General features: G+C 46.5%; 1 protein-coding gene across 1 annotated transcript in view; it reads left to right on the plus strand.

Moving 5' to 3' along the window:
* The window catches only part of LOC149361154 (uncharacterized), a 37,964-nt gene extending 30,494 nt beyond the window's left edge, over positions 1–7,470 (plus strand). Inside the window, exons 7-8 of the mRNA XM_089569456.1 lie at positions 596–659; positions 7,009–7,470. Coding sequence (XP_089425582.1) covers positions 596–659; positions 7,009–7,209 — 265 coding nt within the window. The 3' untranslated portion in view covers positions 7,210–7,470. The remainder of the gene's footprint in view (positions 1–595; positions 660–7,008) is intronic.
* Positions 7,471–22,510: the final 15,040 nt, after the last annotated feature.

The raw sequence follows: 22,510 nt of genomic DNA on the forward strand, positions 1-22,510 counted from the left end.
AAGTCCACTACAAGCTCCTTTTATCGCGTCGACTCACTTATGCATGCTAAACGATTCGGCATGTGAGCCTTAGGGAACAGTGAATTCATTTAAAGCATCGAAAGCACCGTCGTCGTCGAATGTGGTCGAACATTGCGCAAAATGTACAAAGACCTATCTTAGGCTATTGTTTGGCGACACAGAACTGTTCGTTTGTAACCACGACGTCTACTGTTGGCCAGTTTGCCGTGCACATTTGCATAATGAATGAAGCTGGATGGTGTGTTAGGCATCCTTCTATAGAATCATCGAGAAAAAAAATGTTCCTTCAGTATGAGTAGCTGCCTGTGGGTGGGAGGTGCGCAAGAGTTTAACGTTCACACTTGCGTAGAACAAAAATGGCGTGTTGCAGATGTAAGTTCAGTGCTTTCATGTTGAGGTTTTCTCGCGGCTTTTATGAGACGGCAGAGGTTTTGCCTCAATTGTTTAACCTGCAAGTGTGTGTGTGTGTGTGGGGGGGGGAATTCGTTACGATTGCGACTCGCTTTTTCTCGGAGAGAGACCCCTAATCTGCAGTCTAAAATTTTTCTTCTACACGATTTTTTTTCTCTTTCAGTCCTGGTATGATCGCGACGAACATCATAAAGGATCCCAGCGCGAGTGATGAGGAGCACAGGGAGGTAGGTGGCTACAGAGTGACGCTTAGGAGGCTCCTAAACATTAAAGGCCATTACAGGCTTGAAATAAAATGCCATAATTAAGGTACTCTAAAATAAGTGGCTTTACAATGGACACTTGTCCGTTTCCGCGCGTATATTCTTTTGGGTCAAGCCACTCATTCGCCTCAACGAACATTTCCTATTTAGAGAAAGCATTCGCTGCATAAAATTATTTGCTAAACTTCATGGCCTGCTCTACATACCGTATGGTGGCTTGGTATGAGTCAGTTTAGTGAGAGAGCCGAAATTGTTTAAACAGGAAAGATAAAATCTCAGAAAGCTGTGTGGGACAAAGGCGCAGCTCAGTAACTCTTATCGGTGGCAAATATGTCTGTGCTGCTGAAAGCTGATATCAACACCGTTTTATTTTTCTGAAACAATTAATTAAAATTTTTTGCATAGTACATCGGCAAACAGTATTGAGCATACACATTCCTAATTTGGGAGAAATATTTCAAAGTCAAAACACTGACCAATTTTAGAAACACCGCATTTCATTATAGATTTCGGTCACATTAAAAGAGGTCATTCGCTTTGCCAATGTGACGTTGTAGTAGATGGCTCCAGATTATTGCTACCACCTGGGTTTCTATAAAGTGCACAGACATCGCATAGTGTACGAGCCTCCAGCATTTCTCCACCATCGAAATGCGACCGCCGTGGCCTGGATCACACCCGCGTTTTTCGGGATAGCAGCCGAGCTCCATAACCACTGAGTCACCGCGACGGCTCTCTATCCTGAGTGGGTTGTTAAAGGGGCTGTGAACGGGCTCCCAATAAAGTTGCGGTATGCCTAGGATGTTAAAGGACGCTGCTTCACAATTATCCTCTAGGAAGAATTTTCTTCATGCGTTTTTTGCGAGCTGAGTTATCTCCCGTCAAAATTTGAATTTACGCGTCTCCGCGCCTTTCACTATCCTCTCGTCACTTTTGGCACGCTGACATGTCGGCGCCTCCCCCTGCCCCACCCACTCTGTCCCTCCGCCGGCTGCCAACGTTCGCGGGAGGAAGAAGGGGGGAGGGTGCGAAGCTTGAGGCCGCGGCCAGTGTTTCGTCCCGTTCCTTGCGCTGCTTTTATTTCATCATGCAATACCAACTAGCCCGGCATCTTGCACTTCTGAGCTGCGTGAGATCAGAAAGAGGCACCCCGGCGAACCAATGGCATCCCTTCGTTGGTGAAGTAATGAGCGCGGCACGACACGTTGCGCGCGGGTTCGGTCGAAAACTCGGCACTGCAGGTCGAATTTTTAAGATATTGTTAACGATCGGTTGGTTTTTGAGGTCCAGTACGAGGCATGCATACTAGGTGCCGCGTACTCTACATAATGCAAGCGTATTAAGGGCAACCTCACCCTTTTCAAGGACCTTTTAATTATTTTTCAGCTCAGCCGGGTTCGTTTAATATCTTGGTCCAACTAACAGGCCTATGCTAGCTTCGTATATTAGCTCAACATTTGCATGTATGTATGTGAATATTCATTGAAATGAAAGAACGAATGAATGAATGAATGAATGAATGAATGAATGAATGAATGAATGAATGAATGAATGAATGAATGAATGAATGAATCTTTTGCCTCGGCCCTCTAGACGAAGCATAAGGTAACGCTATAGGGCGGCAGCTTGTGCAAATTTTAATAATATCGTAGTTTCAAAGGGATAACATTAGTCGTCCCGTCCTCGAGAAGGGCCGTTGTGCGTCCACCCACATATGTTACAAAAACGCGGGTGGCTAATCTGCCACAGTGGGGTGGTGGCAATTAAAGAAGGGGTCACATGACCTTCTTGCTTGAGGACATGTTCGAGAGATAGACAGCCTCTTTAAGAACTATCTGTGCTCAATGAGCCTTACGAGAGCTCGGGAAGAGCAGTCTGGGTCTCAAAAACATTCCGCTTTGAACAATGTCACGTCATTTCATAGCTAGACGGTGCGTCGTTATCTGTGCGCTCCTTCCTCGTTTCGTGCGTTCCACTGTGTATACCTGTGTCTTCCTGTCAATGCGCAGTATACCTGAGTGAAATACACGTTTGAAGTTTTTTTTTATATATGCATGTCTTTGCGTTGGTGCTTTCTCCTAAAATACACGTTTATTGGGTGAACAACACAGTTGACTTTCTTGCACCCCAAATTCTGTACATAGATGCGCATTGCGTCAATGTTGTTATTCTTTGCTTACTTTGTGAATGCTTGGGCTGTTCTTTCTCTTTTTTTGTATTTACCTGCATTTATGCGCTGTGTAACTGTATCAACCCCCCCCCCCCCCCCCACTGTAATGCCAAATGGCGCTGTGGGTAAAAGATAAAAAATTGGAGGCTTATCAAGATTAAGCCCAGTGGATGCGAAGCATGTCCTCAGTGTTTGGAGGCATCTTGACCGCATACACGCCCGACTCAAAGACGCTGGCGCGGTTGCGGGCACAGAGACTGACGCGACTGCGGGCGCGCGCCGCCTCATCCCTGGCGTGACGTCACATATCACGTGATGCAGCGATGGTGGCGCCGCCGCCGCGTCGCGTGCGACGGCGCGAACCGAAGCGTGGAGGACTCCGCCGGGCGACGTCCGACGGCGCGATATGAGTAGGGTCCCTAGAAATACTTGCTAGTCTGGCGTCCGCCGGCTGCGGCGGGGGCAGCAGCTGGATGATCGCCGCGGTGGCGCTGCGAGCAACCGGTGTGTAAAGCCCCGGTGTGCCGTGCCGGCCACGGCGTCTGCAGTTGACGCGCGCGTTTCGCCCCGCGAAACGAATTGACTGCGCGTTATCAGACACTTTCCGCATGCGATTAACACTCTTTTTTTCGTTTAATTTTAGATTAGTAGTGGTATTTCAATGCACGCTTCAGTTAACGATGCAGCGACGCAACCGTTTTTTTTTTTGCGAATGAATTTTGTGCGCGTACTCATGAGTCGAAGGCGAAACAAACCCGCTCATTTTTATACCCTATTCTCCTCTCTGAATACTGCTACCGTGCCGTATCGTCATACCGTCTTCTGAGATAACTTAATAAATAAAAATACTTTGCATCAAGACACTACCCTGGGATTCTAAACCCCACGACTGTGTGTTTGCAACAGAGCGCTGTTTACAGCGCGGTAATCTGATCTCAACTTCTACGGACTTAGAACACAGACGGAAGTTAAAACACAGACTGAACACTGGAATCTTCTAGATGCAGGCACAATTAAAGCATGCAAGATGAAAACCCGAGCCCTGTAAATCGCAACGTGCTTTAGGCGAACTGCGGGCATGCATTCCTTAGTGCTTAGGCAACCGAGTTACCTAAGTAATGAACACAAGCATGCATTCTAAGTAGTTTCTTTGAATTCCGTGCTTGGTAAAATAGCATTATTAGCGCATGCAATGTAGATCAGACGTACTGTCAGGGAAAATATACCTAAGAATAACTCACGTATGATACCAAATAAAAACCTTTGTTAAACACATTTATTTCCGTCAATTTTGCACTCAGTGTCAGGCTGATCACATTTTTGTTTGCACTACCTACTGGCATCATCTCATCTTTAAAAGTTGCAGCTGCTCCTTCTTGGTAGCCCTTTGAACATTGACTTCGTGAAGTGCAGGTGAACCAGAATGTAGAATTTGATTACGCCATTAGCAATTCCACGCCCATGTTTCACGCTGGCTAGAGGCAGAAAACGTACAGAAGGAAAACATATGGCTAGAACGACCCAGCTGTGTGTTCCGCAGCTCCCAAAGCCGCTGCGCTGAAGAAGGCAAAAAATGACGATGAATGAGTTTGACTGCCCATGCTTACATCCAAACCATTTTTAACCAAATGTAATCACTAGGTATCGCGTGTTCAACCGGAAACACACCAAGAACATGTTCTAGACAAGCGTTTTGCCCTCTGTAGATATGTAAAAAATCAGCGAAGTCAGCAATTAATGCTCTTACCGTGCAACTTATTAAAGCTAAAATAAGCGCGATGAAGCTGTCTTCAAGGACGGTGAAACATTTTCTTCAAGGGGCCAGAGGGATACAGCAAGGCACCATTATAAAAGTTTGCAGTGAAAGCTGCAGCTTGATCATTTGCTGTAGACGCTGCTTTTTCAGTCGTCAAGGCTGACACAGTCTACACACTGGCTTTCTTCACTGATTTTCTACCTATGTAGCCTGATATATAATAAATTAACATCTCGTGGCTTTTTCCTGTCACACAGGAGCTGAAGTCAGATGTATACGTGGAGCACAAGAGACCAATGCAGTTTCTGCATCCTTGATCGCTACTTTATCAATTAGGCTGTCGAGAATAGCCAACGTATTCTAGCTGTATGGCTGTTCCTTAGGCACCAAAACTAATGAAGTGACCACTTCTGGTGCAGTTTCCCGATGATTTTCGGTTCACAAGATTGCAAAATCCGAGTGCATTAACAGCAACCGAACACAGTGCGGCATTCGTCATTATTGCTCCTGACGGCTACCGAACCATGCTAAATAGGTTTTAAAGATCGTCTTGGCTGAAGTTTGCCACCAAACACCAGTACTGCAAAAAAAAAACAGCATTCCGTGCTCGCCACCAAGAAGCAGCGCGCAATACTTCCATAGCCACGGCAGGCTCAGCACGGCGGCCGCTGCAGGCACAGCGTTCCGATTGCGTGCAGCTCCCCCTGCGCATTCATCCGAGGCGCAGCCAACTGGTTCCGAGGGGAGCTCCGCGCGGACGGCAGACTAGCAAGTATTTCTAGGGACCCTAATATGAGGCCCCATCTGCAGCCGGTGTGACGTCATCACGTGACGTCACATCATGTGATCTCACTTCAAGGTCAATGGTGGCCACCGCCGGGCGTCGCGCGAAGGCCCGAAACCTACGTTAATATGCTCCGCATAATAAATAAATAAAAACCCCATTGGCTGTTTGAAACAGCCACCTTTCGGGGTGGTGGCAGGTCGCTTAACTGCTGCTCCTCTATACGACATCAGGGGCACGAGGGCCGCCCGTGGTTTATGAGTGTTACACGTTTTGATCCACTTATACTGAAAAGAAAACAGTGGTGGAGAAAGACCACTGCTCTAGGTCGCGAGCCAGGCGCTCTACCTCTGCATCAATGAGAAGCGTTCGTTCAATGTATGCTAACTGTAGTCTTCAGGAAAGGTAAAAGTGTCGCCATGTCTTTCTGCTTTCTCTCTTCCGTTGTCTCCCTCGAGTCACAATTCTCCGGCGGGCGTGATTTTCATTTTAAGCCATGTCTTCGTCCAACTTTCTCAGAAGCCATCCGACTACTTTCTTAATTGCCAGTCGATACCGGTCGTGTTTTCTCATTTGGCTCTAGTTTTTCCCATGTTAATCTTTCTTTGTCAGCATTTACTGCCTATATTTCTCTTCTCTGTGCAAAGTATAAAATTGGGTACTATGTATGAATACGTTTTTTTAGCTCTTTTAGTAGTCGTGGTCCTCAATTAGGGATATTTGTTGAGCTCTTTATTCTCTTCATGTGGAGGAGCCCGACTCACTGTTTGTCTCTTCAGCGCCATGATTGTTCCAATACTATTAATAAAAGCAATACTACGCTCATGAACAGCCTTTCGCGTAGCGGTGGCCGGTAGCCACGTTTGACCTTTAGAATGACCTCTGACGTCATACCAGGATGAGAGAAGGGCTACCAAGTCGAGTCGTCGCGCAGCGGAGGCCGGTAGCCAAGCGTGACATTTAGAATGACCTCTGACGTCAAGCCATACCTAGTGACGTCATAGCGTGACGTCACACCAGGGTGAGAGATGGGCTACCAAGTCGAGTCGTCGCGCAGCTACGGCCGGTAGCCACGCGTGACAATTAGAATGACCTCTGACGTCATGCCATGCCTACTGACGTCATATAGTGACGTCATACAAGGGTGAGAGATGGGTTACCAAGTCGAGTCGTCGCGCAGCGGCGGCCGGTAGCCACGCGTGACCATCTTGACGCGGAGCACTGCGTTCCTTCTTTAGACGCGGCGCGCCGCCTTCCTTTTGTTAGAGGCGCTGCGCTCGCTTTCGCAACCTCGCAGGCTTAACCAAAGCTCTAATTTTAAATTCGTCATAACCTATGAAGAGCTCGCATTTAACAATGAAGCTATGACGAAAAGCTTTGATGTGTACGATTTTGAATTATGCGCTCTAGCGTTTTGTAGCCAGCGCCGAACTATATCGGCAGAAGAATTTATGTAATTTTCTTTCTGTGGTTTACACGCTTGTACGCGCACATGCGTGCAGTCTTTCGGCCGCGTAAAATATGAAACTCAGGGCGAAATTTTCAGTGCCCTCGGAAATAAGTTTTGTGATTCATGCGAGCCGTGATCTGCACATCACTGCAGCGTCTTCAGAGGATGGCAGGAGCAGCGCACGCATTGGGTCGAGTGGGGGAGCCGGAGGAAGTAGCCCGCTGCATCGCCTTCCTGGCCTCGGACGACGCCTCCTTTGTCACCGGAATCACGATGCCCGTCGACGGTGGGATGCTGCTCGTGTCCAGCCTTTCATGCCCGAACCTCTGGGATAAGACACCGGAAAGCTTGTGAACGACATCGGCTCGACGTCGAAGCGCAGAACACCTTTCATGCTACTTTGCGGAAATATAGGCGAAAATTATCTGCACTCTGAGATGGCGAATGAACCAGCAGGCTGGATAAAGTAGGAGGGCAGGTCTTAGTTCTGTAAAGCATTTCGCGTGCTCCTCCCGGGTTTTCATATGCACAGCAAATCAGAATCACAGCGATGTTAAAATAAATTAGGTAACTTTTTCAATAAATACCTGCTCTCTTTTCGAGAACTGGAAACAAGCGTCTGTTGTTTCGTATGAAGACAAAAATCTCGTGGGTAGCATATCTCAAGACCCAATATCAGATAAGAAACTTATGTTGCGTTTCCGTTAAATGAAGAAATATTTTTTCGCAGGCAGCACATTGCGTAACGCGTAAATCGCAACAGAAAATGCGCTGCAGTTATCATGTTTATGTTCATGCCTATGTGCATTATGTGCAGGCATATGTGCACTGCCTAGCAGTTCAATGGCCCGGCTTACATTAGTGCACCCTGTCGCGATCCCAAATCCTAACAAACCGAAGAATGGAGCTGCAGCCGCATTTTTAGCGCCACGCAATTCAGCCGATAGTTTACAAGAGCTTATCCAGAACTAGAAAATGTGAGAAGTCAGCTTTGAATGGGGTCGGAAAACGCCGAAGTAAAGTAATTGTTGTGCTATGCTGAACATCACTAAGTGCCAAAGCCTCGCCGCGCTGCCTCAGTGGTTACGGGGCTCGGCTGCTGACCCGAAAGACGCGGGTTCGTTCCCGGCCACGGCGGCTGAATTTCTTGAAGGCGAAATTCTAGAGGCCCGTGTGCTGTGCGATGTCAGTGCACGTTAAAGAACCCCAGGTGGTCGAAATTTTCGGAGCTCTTTACTACGGCGTCTCTCGTAGCCTCAGTCGTTTTGGGACATTAAACCCCATTAACCAAACCAAACTAGGCGGCAAAAAAAAAAAAAGATTACAGATTTTCTATCATAACATACGACACACTATTAGAAAAAATACCTTTCGCAGGCTCGGCTCAACACACACTACATTCTTTCCAGACAAGTGGTAGCTGAAATTTGGGTTACATTTTAAATGGAACGAACGATATTCCTTTGCGGACTGGACACCTTTTTTAACCGAAAGAGGAAGTTTACTCGCATGCCTTGCCTCTTTCAGCTGGGCCTCATGGCTTTTAAACTGAACAACCTCATTTTTATTTTCTTCTGGGATTTCACGTAACGCAGCCTGTTGCAGTTGTTTCTTTAAGTGGTTCCCATGAAAACAGAAAGAGGGAAGACAAGGAACGGATGCGAAGCACTGCGAAAAGAGATATTTGCATGGTATGCTCGTCTTGCACCCTTTAAATATGAAATGCCTTTTCATTGGGACAAATGACACAAGGCGACTACCTCGCGGGGGTGCTTGTCACACATACACCTCGCGTGATCGATGTCTTCGTTATTGAGCATTGTGTTTTGGGAAAGTGACTGCTGCGAATGAGCGCCCTCATTTCTCCGCAATGTCAGGTTCCAGTTTTCCGCAAAAGCCTTCTGCCGATCTACAGGCGAAATGGGAGTGACATAAGGCCTTTTTCCGAACTTGACCTAACTCTACAGCCATTCATCAAGGTACGAGTGCACTGACGACTCCAAAGCCTACGCCCCGTCCTGTCCTTTCACTGCCTGTGTTTGCGTGAAATTTTCGACCACTTATTACCTTGAATAATTGTAAGACGAGACTGATGCGAGATGATTGTGGGCCCGTGTTGTTTTTACGTTGCGTCCCGTCCCATGTTGCACAATGTGGGCAATGAAGTAAGAGGCTCCCTATAGGTGCAATGTGGGTTGCTGATATCGGCCCGGGTGAGACCAATGTGGGGCTTGCAACGCGGGCCCCAGTCGGCCCCCAGTGAACTGCCCGCACACGCCCGAGAGTTCCTATCTGGGACCGATGCAAGTAGCCTTTGTGGGGCTGTTCGCATTGGCCCTACATTGCTTGATGTCAGTAGCACACACCGAGATCCCCCACCAGTCCTATATTGGTGAGATATGGTAGCCACTGAAGGCGAACGTAAGATTTTAAACTCAGTTAGCCCCTCCGAAATCGGCATCGCACCAATTTTAAAGGGGCGAGCCCAATTGGGGCCAGCCCTCATGGCCCCCACATGGCGCCGATGTAGATGTTTTAGGCACACACATCCCAAACGTCCCTATTGTACCCTCAAGGCGTAATATCCGGCACTATATTTTTTTCAAAGTCATCCTGACCCTAGAAACCCACCGAAATTGTTGTTGCAAACACAGAGGCAAATGGGCTGTGTGGGCTACCCACAATAACCCGCGCTGCACCTTGTGCAGGCCGCGAACCTTATTGTCGGTCGTTGCGAGGACAGCCCATGTCCGTGTTTCGAACTATAATGACGTTTGGAGAGTCTCAGGCAGCCCAACGCATCCTGGTAAGTGGGCACAGTCATTCTTGTGCATATATGGTCTGATTATTTCGGACAACTATGTTCTTCGTTAGGGACCGAAGCATGTAGTTTGATGTAATCGCGTAAATGGGCTGAGAATTATATCACAAATTATACATAAGAGCAAGCTATAAGTGCATATAATACGGATTTGTGGATTCGAAAAATGCATGTATCACAGGTTTCATCTTCTATTTGCTACTTGTGTGAGGCTCCGAATTGGTGCGAACGCGCAATGTTTCAACCATGGCGCCAAGCCTCGGTTGTGCTCGCAGGTAGCGTCTCGAAAACATTTGCTTTAAAGAAATTAATGCACCAATATCTAGGCTACCTTACTTTAGAGACCAATGAATGTAATTTATTTCTTGGGCATGCTAGGCTGCTTTTCGCAAATATGTTCTCTGTTCAGAAGTTATTAGCGTTATATGGACCGCAAAAAACAATTGGTCGAAGCTTCTTGGAGCTTTGATGCAGAGCAGCCATGATGAGCAGGGGTTGCTTCCCACTAATCAGAACAGCCCCGCAGTCTACGCTCACTCCAGCAGCAGGAATTGTTTCCTCTCCATCGTCTTCCGGAGCAGCAGTGCCGTACATTTGTCGCTGTCGACATGATATTCAAGCTCCTAAACGCCGCATGTCTTCACCGTAAAAAAAAAAAAAGCAGGGCTTCCCTTTGCAGACAGGAGACAGGCAGATGGGACTCTTGACACCAGCAAACAAGATTACGTGGGGAACTTACATGCTTCGAATGCGAAAGCATTCTCTGTTGCGAGGTTCATTAAACATTTCCCTTCTTTCAAATGATACTCATTATCACACACTCGTAAGGAAGCGCATATTACTAGGTTATCCTTTATTCGCCCAGAACCAACGCTGTTTTGTGGTTGCCTGCTCACCTCGCAGTCTGAATTTGTTTCATTCAATTCCCTGCACCTTCGGAAAAAATTTCATTAATTTTTATTTGCTGTATGTGTTACTCTCTCATGGTCTACTCCTGACGTCATGACAGAACATGCTGACATCAATGTAGAATTTCGTGCCATGGGCGTCGACGGACACCGGATTTTGTTTTAATGGGACGTGTAATGCTTTCTCATAAAAATTTTCGGTGATGCAGGGAGAGCCTAAGTCTGCCATCCAAAGTTTCCACAAGAGAACTTCTCTTCGGCTAGGCAGCGCTTTCATCATTGGCAAGGCTGATATAGGACCTTACCTCTGAGCACGATGACCGGTGATAGATGGGTTGGTGGATGGAGATGTAGCTAGGTTTCGAACATGGACATGGTAAAGCTGTTGTCCGGGCAAGGGGCACTGCGACATGTTGCTTGATAAAGGAGAGGTTAGGTTGACCCGAAAAATATGAAATAAACACAATGGCACACTAGAACAAACTACGGCGAAGGAAAAAACAATGCCTGTCGAACATAATTCCCGTCCTAAAGAAAAGAATATTCTGAGAAAATAATAGCCAAAGCTAATAAGAGCGATGTACTTGATAAATATTTTCTGAAACACCAAATGCCACATCTACGCGCAACGCGAACTTCAGCAATCTCGTGATATTCCTTAGTCTCAGTAAGATACCGCTGGTGTTAGTAGGTTGGTACTCTCGATCCACATGCAAGACCGCCTAATATTTGCAAATTGGGACTTCTGTTAGAAACACAGGCAGCGACTTCATCTTAGACCTGATGACTTTTAGTTGTGCCTTGTAATGTTATGTAACGCTACAGCACTTCTGTATGAAACAATCCATCAGAGAGACGGGACTTCAAATGTAGTTTCATAAACTTTTACTTCACGTGATGTTGACTTTGAGAAAGTTAAACTACTTATTCTCCAATCAGCCCCAATTACAAGAGATAATATGCAAGACACAAAGAATTCGGAGACATTACTATTCCGTTATTCCACAGGATGAAAACATCGCAACGAACAGGGAGAAACGTCAGCAAAACAAACTGTCGCCGCCGTAATCCTTTCTTACGTTTTTGGAGCCGGCCACAGCCAGCGTAAAAGGTATATTAAAGAAGAGAAACCCGCTACACCATCAATAACAGAACTTCGCTTCGTATATTTTTGTTATCTCTCCTTCTTCATTATTTTATTTTTATCATCTGCTGTGCCCAAACTATCATCTCTTCGAGAATGCGTTCCCTCCGCACACCTCCTCCGCTATTTTTTCTTGCTAATATTTTTGGCATTCAGAAGAACTTGCTTTGGGGCTAGTTGGTTCATGATTGTAGTTCAGAATGGCGCAAAAGACACACACACACAGGAAAAAAGGGGATGACACATTCGTTGGCATTCGTTGGCATTCGTTGAGAGGAGGCACGCTTTTCTGCGCAGTTCTTTCCCGGTCCTCTTGTGTCTGCTACCCCTTTTCTTGCATTTACTCTCCCCGTAATTGCTCCGCTGTTCTGCTGCATTTCTTTAACCTATATTTGTCAGGTAAACCCGACTTCCCATTTACCTTGCCACCAGTCGCAGTTCCCCTTGTCTGGATAGCATCTTTACTACGTCAACGTTCGGCACCTTTAAGCCGACCCCACCCCAACCTCTCCCCATCCCCACTCTTCCGCCTCGTATTTAAGGCCCTAATTAACTTGATTCTTGCTGCTAATCTAGTTTATTAGTACGCAGATAAGTTGCAAGAGGGCACTAGTCCTGCCGTCCCGTGACTTTCGCAGTAAAATCTACCTAGTTAGCTCTTGCCAATAATGAGTGCATTGTCCTGTCAAAAAAGATAACCTGTTGTCGAATCGTTGACTAGTGGATTCCGTTTCTCCATCGATCCCTGTTAATTTCGCTCTGTGTGGACGTTCTCTTGTAATTGTAGCCCATCGAATCGAAACTCTTTTATCCTGTTCTAAGGTTCGAAGATTCCGTTTTCAAGAGTTAGATGAGTTTGCCCGCCCACTGAAACAATAAAACTGTCAGCACTGAGACATTTGAAACAGAGGCAACTTTCTGATCAAAACTTTCGACTAAAATGTCAGCCGAAAGGCCACGCTTTCTCTAGTTGTAAATTGCGGAAACACTTTAACAGCCCTGCTTCCGACATTGAAGATGAAGTACGTCGATCAAATGAAAGAAACAAAAATAAATCTCCATCACTGCTTTGCTCCTGAATATTGGCCTTTCATATCACAACTCTGCTTGTAGTAGTGGTGATCGTACATGCATTTCTTAATAACGTGTAAGTTTTTAACACCTACGCAAGTGATGATAACTTGTACGCAAGTTAACTGCCCTTCCAGATGGCTTTGAGCGATAACGAGTTTCTAGCCTTTCAGGAGCATACCATTAACAGCACCCACCCTCGACCACGTCGGCGGATAAGAATGTTTTAAGCCGGAAGTGCCACTCGGAGCGGAATGGAATCGTGAGGGCGAAAGCTACGCGAAACACCTCTCATGAAAGCATAAGGAAGTAACGAACTCTCGTTTAAACCATAATGATGCGACGTGGCAAGTCAAGGAACACGACCACATTATGACAGATGTACTATGATTTTTTTTATCGCTGCGGGCCTAGCGCGACCGATCCGTCCCGCGCCACTGCTCGCTTCTTCGTCTTCTATGTAACATTGTCCGGGGCCACCGAGCGAACGTCGTGACTGATTCCTTTAACACTGAAGGGTTAGGTGACGGTAAGTTTGTCCAGATCGAATAGAAGTTTCAAGAAAGGATTGCCATCAAAATGAATGAGATGATCTGATGAACGGTTGCCCCCGGAGCTTCAGGTCCAGCGGTCGGTAGTCCAGAGCCGTAGGTAAAGGTTTATGTACTCGGCGGACAGCCTGGGCGAGTGTGCCGTCTTGGTTCTTGTAGTCGTCGGGTAATAGCGCGTCTCGAACTGGTCGTAGTGTCTTGTGTGCGGGGCTGGGGACGGGCGGGGAAAATTGACTGGTTGGTTCCGGTCAAGTCGAGCTGGGCTTAAGCCGGAGGCATAGATCTGGTCTCCTCGAGCAGAGGGCGGCGATGCTCCAGCGACCAAGATGACGACTTGGTCATTTGATGTGATGTGCTGGGGATACCCCCAGCACATCACATCAAATGATGCAACGTGGCAAGCCAAGCAACAAGACGACATGATTACAGATGAAATATGATATTTTTCATTGCTTCGGGCTTATGTTGCACGCTCCATCCCGAAGCACCGCCCGCATCTTCGTCTTTTTGTGGCAATGTTCTTTATTACCTCAGGGCATAAAGGCAGTTGGAAGGTACAAAGAAAAAAAAAGAGCAACCCTGGTCGAAAGGTTGATACCTAAGCAATTGTGTTACCAACCAGGGCTAGTGAAAACTGACAGGGCGCAGTAGCTATCTAAATTCTCGGTGGACACTTGGATCGCGCCGTGAAGGAGGGGCGCGAACAAAAAATTCGGGGGCATTTTGACCGTCTATAGTGCGTAGAGGCGAAAGCGATTTCCACACCACTTTGACTGCCTCTGTGGCACTGGTGACGTCACTACTGAATGACGTCACATTTGATTACTGGCGAAGTACTAAGTAATTACTAATTAGCAATTAATAAGCTTCGCCTTCCGGAGTCGAAAGCACCAGCGTGTTGCAACGCTGCCAGGGAGTTCACGGAACGCCATCGCCCGTTCGGCGCGATGCCTTGCCCGTTGAAAACTACCTTTGAACGCAACGCATTTTTGAGGAGAAGAAATGGCGCAGTAATTCGCTGTCATCTCGGTGGACACCCGAACAGCACAGTAGAGGAAGCCGGGATGGGGGGGGGAAGAGGGGGTGAAAGATGAAAGGGAAAGAGGTGTCGTAAGAGGTGTCGGGGGGGGGGGGGTGAAATAAGGATGGAAAAAGGTGTCGTAATGAAGAAAATGGAAATTGTATTTCAGGAAAGGAAATGACGCAGTATCTGTCTCGTATATCTCGGTGGATACCCATCATAGATGACGTCACCTTTAGCAGCTATGCTCGTCCATGAGTTACGCCAGGCGCTGGATGAAACGCCGGACAGACGGGAGAATGAGCCATTAAAGGCTTTCGGCTTAAGACTAAAAATATTGAACAAAATAGAAAACAGGAAGAGGAAAGGAAAAAAGAAAGATTGAAAGAAAGAAAGAAAGAAAGAAGGAAGGAAGGAAAGAAAGGAAGAAAGAAGAAACAGAGAAAGGAAGAGAGAGAGAAGAAAAAAGGAAATAAATGAAGGAAGAAAGGAGAGAGAGAGAAAGGACGAGAGCGAGAAGGAGAGAAGGAAGGAAGGAAGGAAGGAAGGGAGGAAGGAAGGAAGGAAGGAAGGAAGGAAGGAAGGAAGGAAGGAAGGAAGGAAGGAAGGAAGGAAGGAAGGAAGGAAGGAAGGAAGGAAGGAAGTGTTATGTTTGGTTATTGTCGGAGAGACTGACGACACGGACCAGCCCAGTTGTGAACAGAAAAGGAACTGAGGTTTATTCAGGATTTGAGCTTGGTTTGCTGTTACGTAGGTGGCGCTGGCTGTGGAGCCTTGTTAGGAGTGAGGTGTTCACGTAGAGGTGGCGCCACAGGATGCGAAGCCGAGTTGTTGTTGTGGGTATACATAACACGCCCTTCTTTAACGAAAATTGAGAAGGTTGCACACGGAATATCCTGGTTATCTGAAGTCACTGATTGCGCTTGGATAACGTGCAGGAGGCTTGATCCTTCTTCCTGATCGAGTAGTATGAGGTGGGCGAGGAGGTACTTGAAGTGGTTGGGGAGGAAGGACCGGATATTCTGGGTTCTGTTGAGGAGTGCTTGAATCGATTACCTCGTAGTCTTCTGGCGAAGTTTGGGCAGTAGGACGTTCCGCCGTTCGAGGTCGCAGGTGGATCAGATTTCTTACGAAGATGCCTCTGGTGTCTGTTTTCACAGTGTACCTTCTAGGCTCTGGGCCCACGTTTACCACGGTGGCTTTTTCCCAGTTGCGGCTATTTCGGAGCCATACGGGTCGGTCCTTCCATGCCTGGTGCGGGTTGTCGCCGGGCTCGAATTGAGGAGGTGGTTGCAGAAACACACCGGCCTTGTTTACGGGGTTCTAGGTTATTCTGACACCATGTTATGTTTGGTTATTGTCGGAGAGACTGACGACACGGACCAGCCCAGTTGTGAACAGAAAAGGAACTGAGGTTTATTCAGGATTTGTGCTTGTTTTGCTGTTACGTAGGTGGCGCTGGCTGTGGAGCCTTGTTAGGAGTGAGGTGGCCACGTAGAGGTGGCGCCACAGGATGCGAAGCCGAGTTGTTGTTGTGGGTATACATAACAGGAAGGAAGGAAGGAAGGAAGGAAGGAAGGAAGGAAGGAAGGAAGGAAGGAAGGAAGGAAGGAAGGAAGGAAGGAAGGAAGGAAGGAAGGAAAGGAAGGAAGGAAAGGAAAGAAGGAAGGAAGGAAGGAAGGAAGGAAGGAAGGAAGGAAGGAAGGAAGGAAGGAAGGAAGGAAGGAAGGAAGGAAGGAAGGAAGGAAGGAAGGAAGGAAGGAAGGAAGGAAGGAAGGAAGGGCGTGCCGTAGAGGCGGGCTCCGGAAGACAGCACACCGGTGCTTTTTGCGTTTGGACTGAACGAAAATGTGGCTAGCCCTACGGCAGAGCAGCTGTAGGTTTAACATATAAAGAATTAAGAGGTCTATTAAGGAGGGTGAACAGACGCTTGCCACATCGGCTGTGACGCTGTGACGGAGTGACAACGATGTTTGCGGCAAAAAACATATTCGGAGATTTTTATTTATTTATTTATTTATTCATTCATTCATTTCTTTTTACATACTATTGGTAGGAGCGGGTACAAGCATTATACGGTAAACACGAGGCAGCACAATCAAAACAAGGTCAGTACAGCCAATACAGTCACTAAAATACTGTATGCCACCTAGATGCAATATTGATATAAATATCTGGAAACAAGGGTAGAAAGCTGCTCTCGACTTCGTACGTTTACAACCTGGTTTGTAAAACTATTCCGGTCGGATCGCATGACAGGAAAAACGGTCTATTAGAAACAGTCTTTTAAAAACCTTTCTATTTGAAAGTACAGCCGGCCAAATCTTTAGCTGGCGTGCGCAACTGCCGCTTTTTCTGCGCACCTGCGCTTTGGGATGAAGCAAACTTGATCAATGCTCAATACTAAGCACGGGCTTAGTGAGCCTGTGCTCCAGGAGCACGGAAAACGCGGCCGCCACGCACGCCAGCTAAATATTTGGCCGGGTGTACTTGGTATTTCTATTGCGACTTAACGTGCTTTACTTCATTTACGTACTGCTCTTTCTTCTCGTGAACTAAACCACTTATGATAGCATAAGACAGTATTTTTTGCTTTTGGTCTGTGAAAAATCAGACGCAAATTCGCTTTGGCATAAAAGGGGGGGGGGGGGGGGGGCACCTAATGCAAAAGTCGGAATGGGGAGAAATTGGACCGTAATTGCCCCCACCTCTGCGCCTTCTTAGGCATAGAGAGAGACGTTTTGTGGCATGGGCCCCATATTTCACATGGGTATCCAAGTAAGGGTTCCACAAGCATAAATTCAGTTGAATTCACCGTTATTTTCAACATTTCACGATGTTGACGGTCTCCCAGGCAAAAAGATGTAGCAACAACTTGACGAGGCCTGGAAGCCGGCGGCAGGCAAGAGTGACAGCAGGACAAAAGAATTCTATACAAGATATCAATTGCTATACTTGAAGCCACAGCTACATTTTATCATAAATTTACAAAAATAAGAGGTGGAGTAAACGAATCAAAAAGATATCGAGATGTTATACAAAGTCTAGGGTTAACATGCACATGATACTGCAAAAAAGCGATAATTGCACATATGAGAGGTTAAACTACCTTGTTTATGTTTCTACTGTACACGTTACCATTTTATGCCAGAAACCGCAAGCACGGGTCACTTGTACACAGTCAGTTTTGTGTCTGTGAAAGCCTGTTTAGGACACATCTGGTGTAGCGTAATCTTTCGGGCAATGTAACCAACATGTTTTGTCCAGCAAAAGTTTTGAAATTATGGTCGCACCGATATGCTTTTATTTAGTTATACATGAGAAAGGAGGATGCCTTGTAAAGTTTGTACATAGTTCAGCGGTTAAAAGTTGTCAGTAATTGTCCTGCGAACTGTCTTGTGCGCGTTTAAGGACATCTGCCCCTGAGTACACCAATTCTCGATTGGGAATAAAGAACCAATTAGCTGAACTTGATCAGTAAAGGGTATGATTTTATTATAGATTGTATATTCGTCTGCGAATAGCCGTACTTTTACTGGCGAATACCGGATCAAGTTATTGATATATATTGCCACGTATCACTATAGTGGCCGTTCGTTCGCGCTCAAGGCCGCAGGAAAGGGGTGTTATTATTTTTTTTTTTTTTGCAAACGAAAAAAAATAGCACCCCTTTCCGGCGGCCTTGAGCGCCAACTAACGGCCACTATAGTGATACGTTGCATTATCAGAAAATAAGAGGGGTCCAAGAGGGGCTCTGTGGCACATCTCACCAAACTTCGCAACAATCGGACGTCTTTTTTCTAATGCCAACAAACTGCCTGCGACCGCTTCGAAAGTCATCCACCCATTGAATTCTGCAGTCATGTCCCAAAATAGTTTTTGCCCTTATTAGAAATTCTGGGTGATTAACCTGGTCGAAAACGTTTTTTAAGTGTAAGAAAATAACATCTGTGTGTCCCTACTATCAATTATTTTAAAAATATCGTGCACGCATCCCAGTAGATGAGCCACCGTTGACAAGCGCACCTCTCCCGAAACCCGCATTGGTACTCATTAAAAATTTGTTGCAAGTTAAAAAGTGGCGAACATATTTCGATACAATGGGGGCTAAAAGCTTATGGCACACTAAGGTTAGGCCTCCTGGTCAAAAATACAAAGTATTAGTAATGTCTGCATCATTAAAAATTGAGGTAATATTAGCTATATTACAATCGTCAGGAGGCATACATGTGATCAAAGATTTTTTTTAAAGTATGAAAAGGTATGAAGTGTGTAGCTTGAGCAGTGGAGCCCAAATTCCCTTGTATGTTACATACAATTCGTCTAGTTCGGGTAAATTATTATGCTACTTGAACTGCGGCGGTTCTCCATCATTAAAAGTAAAGCACTAGCAAAGACTGCTGAAGTCTCCGAAACTGTAGCCGTATATTGTCATTCGCGATTGCACTTTTCGTTCTGTGGGAGGACAAGTGTTCCTTAGATCGACTGTTAACACAATATTCTTCAATGATAGTTCAGGATAAGGGTACAGTTTACTGAGGACTCATCAGCCATTTGCACAAGAGAAAACGTGGGCTATAGTGTGTTGGTTTGTTGTTGTTTAGCGTCCCAAAGCAACTCAGGCTATGAGAGACGCCGTAGTGAAGGACTTCGGAAATTTCGACCACCTAGGGTTCCTTAAAGTGCACTGACATCGCACAGCACACGGGCCTTTATAATTTCGCCTTCATCGAATTTCAGCCGCCACAGCCGGGATCGAACCCGCGTCTTTCGGGTCAGCAGAGCCGAGAGCCGCAACCACTGAGCCACCGCGGCGGGGTGAAAGTGGGCTATAAGAAAACCACAATAGCCAAAACTGTATGAGGTAACATAAAGGGTACGCCAAGAGAAGGGGGGATAAACTTCCCTATGCCGCACACTCGTATTAAGGCGCGACCACTAATAAGCTATACAGTGCGAAGTTTACATACTGCACATGGCTACGTACACGAGTACACTTGTACTCAAGCAAAAAAGAAAACTACAGTCTTGAAAAGGTGACAGGAAAGGTACGTGTTGTTCAGGAGGAGGTTGACCATTAACGGTTTTTCGAAAGCATGTCTGCTGATAACCACCGGAATATGTGGGAGCAGAGAGAGAGAGAGCTGGCCGTCCAGGTCTTTGCTAGACAGGATGGCTTCCCACTGGGACGGAGTACTGATCCTGCTCTAAAGCACGCAGTGCTCTTGAGCATGATCTTACGTCTCTTCTCAATAGTTAACACACCGGCTATCAAGCACGATCTGGCGCGAACGTGATTCCGGCGTGTCCCTCTATTCATTCTTAACTTCCTTAGTTCCCAACTGTGGGTTCGAAACATCATCGTCATCATCACCCAAAGGTCTGGTTTGACAGATGCCCAATGCGGGCTGTTGGCTTTTACTTTTCTATTGCTTTACCATTCCTCGGTTTACGTTTCATATGTTCGATTATCCCCAAAGCATTTCATGCCTTCTTCATAACCATCCTCGGTATGACGACTCCCACTGCAATACAAAGGCCTCTCCCAATATCTCTATATTTAACCCCTCATGTGCCGTCCGCGGCTAGCTTATTTCCTCGTGACCTTTCGTATGACCACTGCATTCGAAGGAAATCTCGTATCCGTTAAAGTTATTTGAATTTTCGGGCTTTGGCTTTGCACATGTTGCTTGCATAGATATACGTAGAAAGAAGAACAGCAGAACGAGAAAAGTGCCTGCTGAAACTTATTAGCCATGCCAGCTGCCGGCCTCTTTGAAGAAGGCTTCTGCTATGAAGAAAGCTTCTCCATCCTATGGAGGTTCGTGATCCATGGTATCGTCGGACGACTAGCACACCACATGCAGCAGAGACAGTACCACTATTACCGTCTAACAAGACAACACATAAATGTACAAGAAAAGAAATGCAGCCGCAACACGGTTCTAAGTAAGCACGGTGATCCCGATAGCGCAGCAGTGCAGTTGTGTCCTCCTCAACACTGCAAATATCTGTCCCCGCGTTTCCAAATGCGCTATCATGTGCTAGCCGCGGTACAAGAGAAACTGCTGTCGACGCAGGCACACCCTTACACGTGCGCTTCAGCGAACATAAATTTATCGGTGGCTCTGCCGGGAACACAATTCAATATGAAGTCGAGAGTTGGACAAAAACTCGCCTCGTCGACGGTGAAGCAAGAACGCCGAACAGAAGAAAAAAACAAAAACAAGACGTTTCGGCTCCTGTCCGGGAGCCTTCTTCACATTGAATTGAAGCAAGCAGCTGAGTGGCTTTAAATATGCTTGAAAAGAGGGCGCAGGGAGCGTGCGTAGACTGGGTTCAGATTTCCATCGTTGCGGTTTAGGGTGTGACTAGTAGTTTGGGTGATTAATTATTCCAAGTGCAGGCGAGGACGTAGCGTCTTTTCGGTGGGCAGCACATGTGCCCAGCCCCAGTCGATGTCATGGCGATGTCATGATATATGCAGGTAAGGAAGTAAACAACAATGGAGAAAGTACATTTCTGGATTACCGGTCTCTTCCCATAATAGTTGATACGTTCATGTATCCAGTGGCCAGCAATTACAGAATTCTATTCACTGTACTTATGGTACGGCAGGGCGTTCGAAAAGTAAATATTTTACGCAACAAATGCGCAGCTCCAACAGTATTCAAATGTATGGACTACCGATTAGGCTAGTGCTGCAGCCGCTGCTCCTGTTCAACATGCGTGCTGCCAGCACTAGGGCTTCATTTGTTCTAACACACCAAAAGGACCATTTTCACAAAATTCGGCGCAAATTCGACGCATGAACAGCACCGCACGGACGCTATCTCGCCAGCGCGCGTCGCAGAACAGGGGAGAAGGAAACCCCGAAGAGCGCCTAGCCTTGTGTGCGTTGCGGCCCTCTCCACCATCGCTCACCGTCACGGCGCCAAGGAATTGTGTCAGCCCATGACGTCGAACTTTATGGATTGTCGGAGTCTTTGCTACTCGATGCTGACGGAAAGAGACAGGGAAAGGGGACCTTGTCCTTACATTATGGCACCGTTCGGTCTTTAGGGCTGCCGTAAAGGCTCCATTATACGGTTGAGAAGCAAGAAACTGTTGCTCGGTTACTTTTGGCAAAGGGGGTACGTCGATGAATTCTCCTCCTTTAGTTGCTTGCGTTTTTCGAACCACCGTTCCCTCAGAGATTGCTGGGCGAAGCGAACAATTACCCCTGGGGTTTTATCAGCTTTTCAGGGGAGACAATGCATTGCAACGACATCACTATCTTTCAGTTCGGGAAGGCCAAACGAGGCAGCAAGTGTGTCAAGATACATTCGGTATCATTGCAGTAGAGGCGAGGCAGCAAAATAGAAGAAATGGGCATTTGTTCCTGTGCCGGCAGTAGTGAGGTACCTAAGACTAAACATTCAAAAAATTTTCATCTCAATAACACCGTGGCTCCAACTTCCACCCTTCCCTCCTCTCCCCCTCTCCCGCACACCTGGCCAGACCAAGGAACAACCCACTCCCCACCGCAGTGTGAAAACGGACAGAGTCCCTCCTTTTCCTAACTGGACTCTGCTGCAAGCAGAGTGCTACCATCCGGAGTTTTCATTTGCTCGAAGATTGTGCGTGTGCCCTTTGCGTTCGAGATCTTTTGGTTGGAAAACAATCCTTGCAGAGAAGACGACTTACAGGCTTCTGCAAATGGTCAATTGCTTTAGTTCTACATCACCTCTGTTACATTCTTTGCATTTGCTAAATATATTTCTGGACTGATGTATTTTTCCGATGGCGCTTTAATAACAGCCAATAACTTTCTCAGACAATTCATAGTAGTTTCGGTAACTTCTTTCGTAACTTCTTTCGTAACTTCTGCTTTGTCTTAAGTGTTCGTTACAGCGGGTCCTCCTGACAGCACTGAAACCCCCTCGACTAACTTGGTTTCTGCACTTTTGTGTTCATCAATTCAAGAATAAACCTATAACCTGAAACCTGAAATTCATTAAAATGTCTTTTTGATGGAGCTGGAGCATATCGAACTTGTAAAAAAGCTTTATCGCAAGCAGACACAGAAGAAAGATTGAAGCCTGAATCTTGTACAATGAAAACGTCCGCAACGGAAGATGTAAGAGGAACGTGACACAA

The sequence above is a fragment of the Amblyomma mixtum genome, chromosome 2 (assembly GCF_055824585.1).
Source record: "Amblyomma mixtum isolate Tamu chromosome 2, ASM5582458v1, whole genome shotgun sequence".
In the NCBI taxonomy this organism is placed as follows: Eukaryota; Metazoa; Arthropoda; class Arachnida; order Ixodida; family Ixodidae; genus Amblyomma; species Amblyomma mixtum.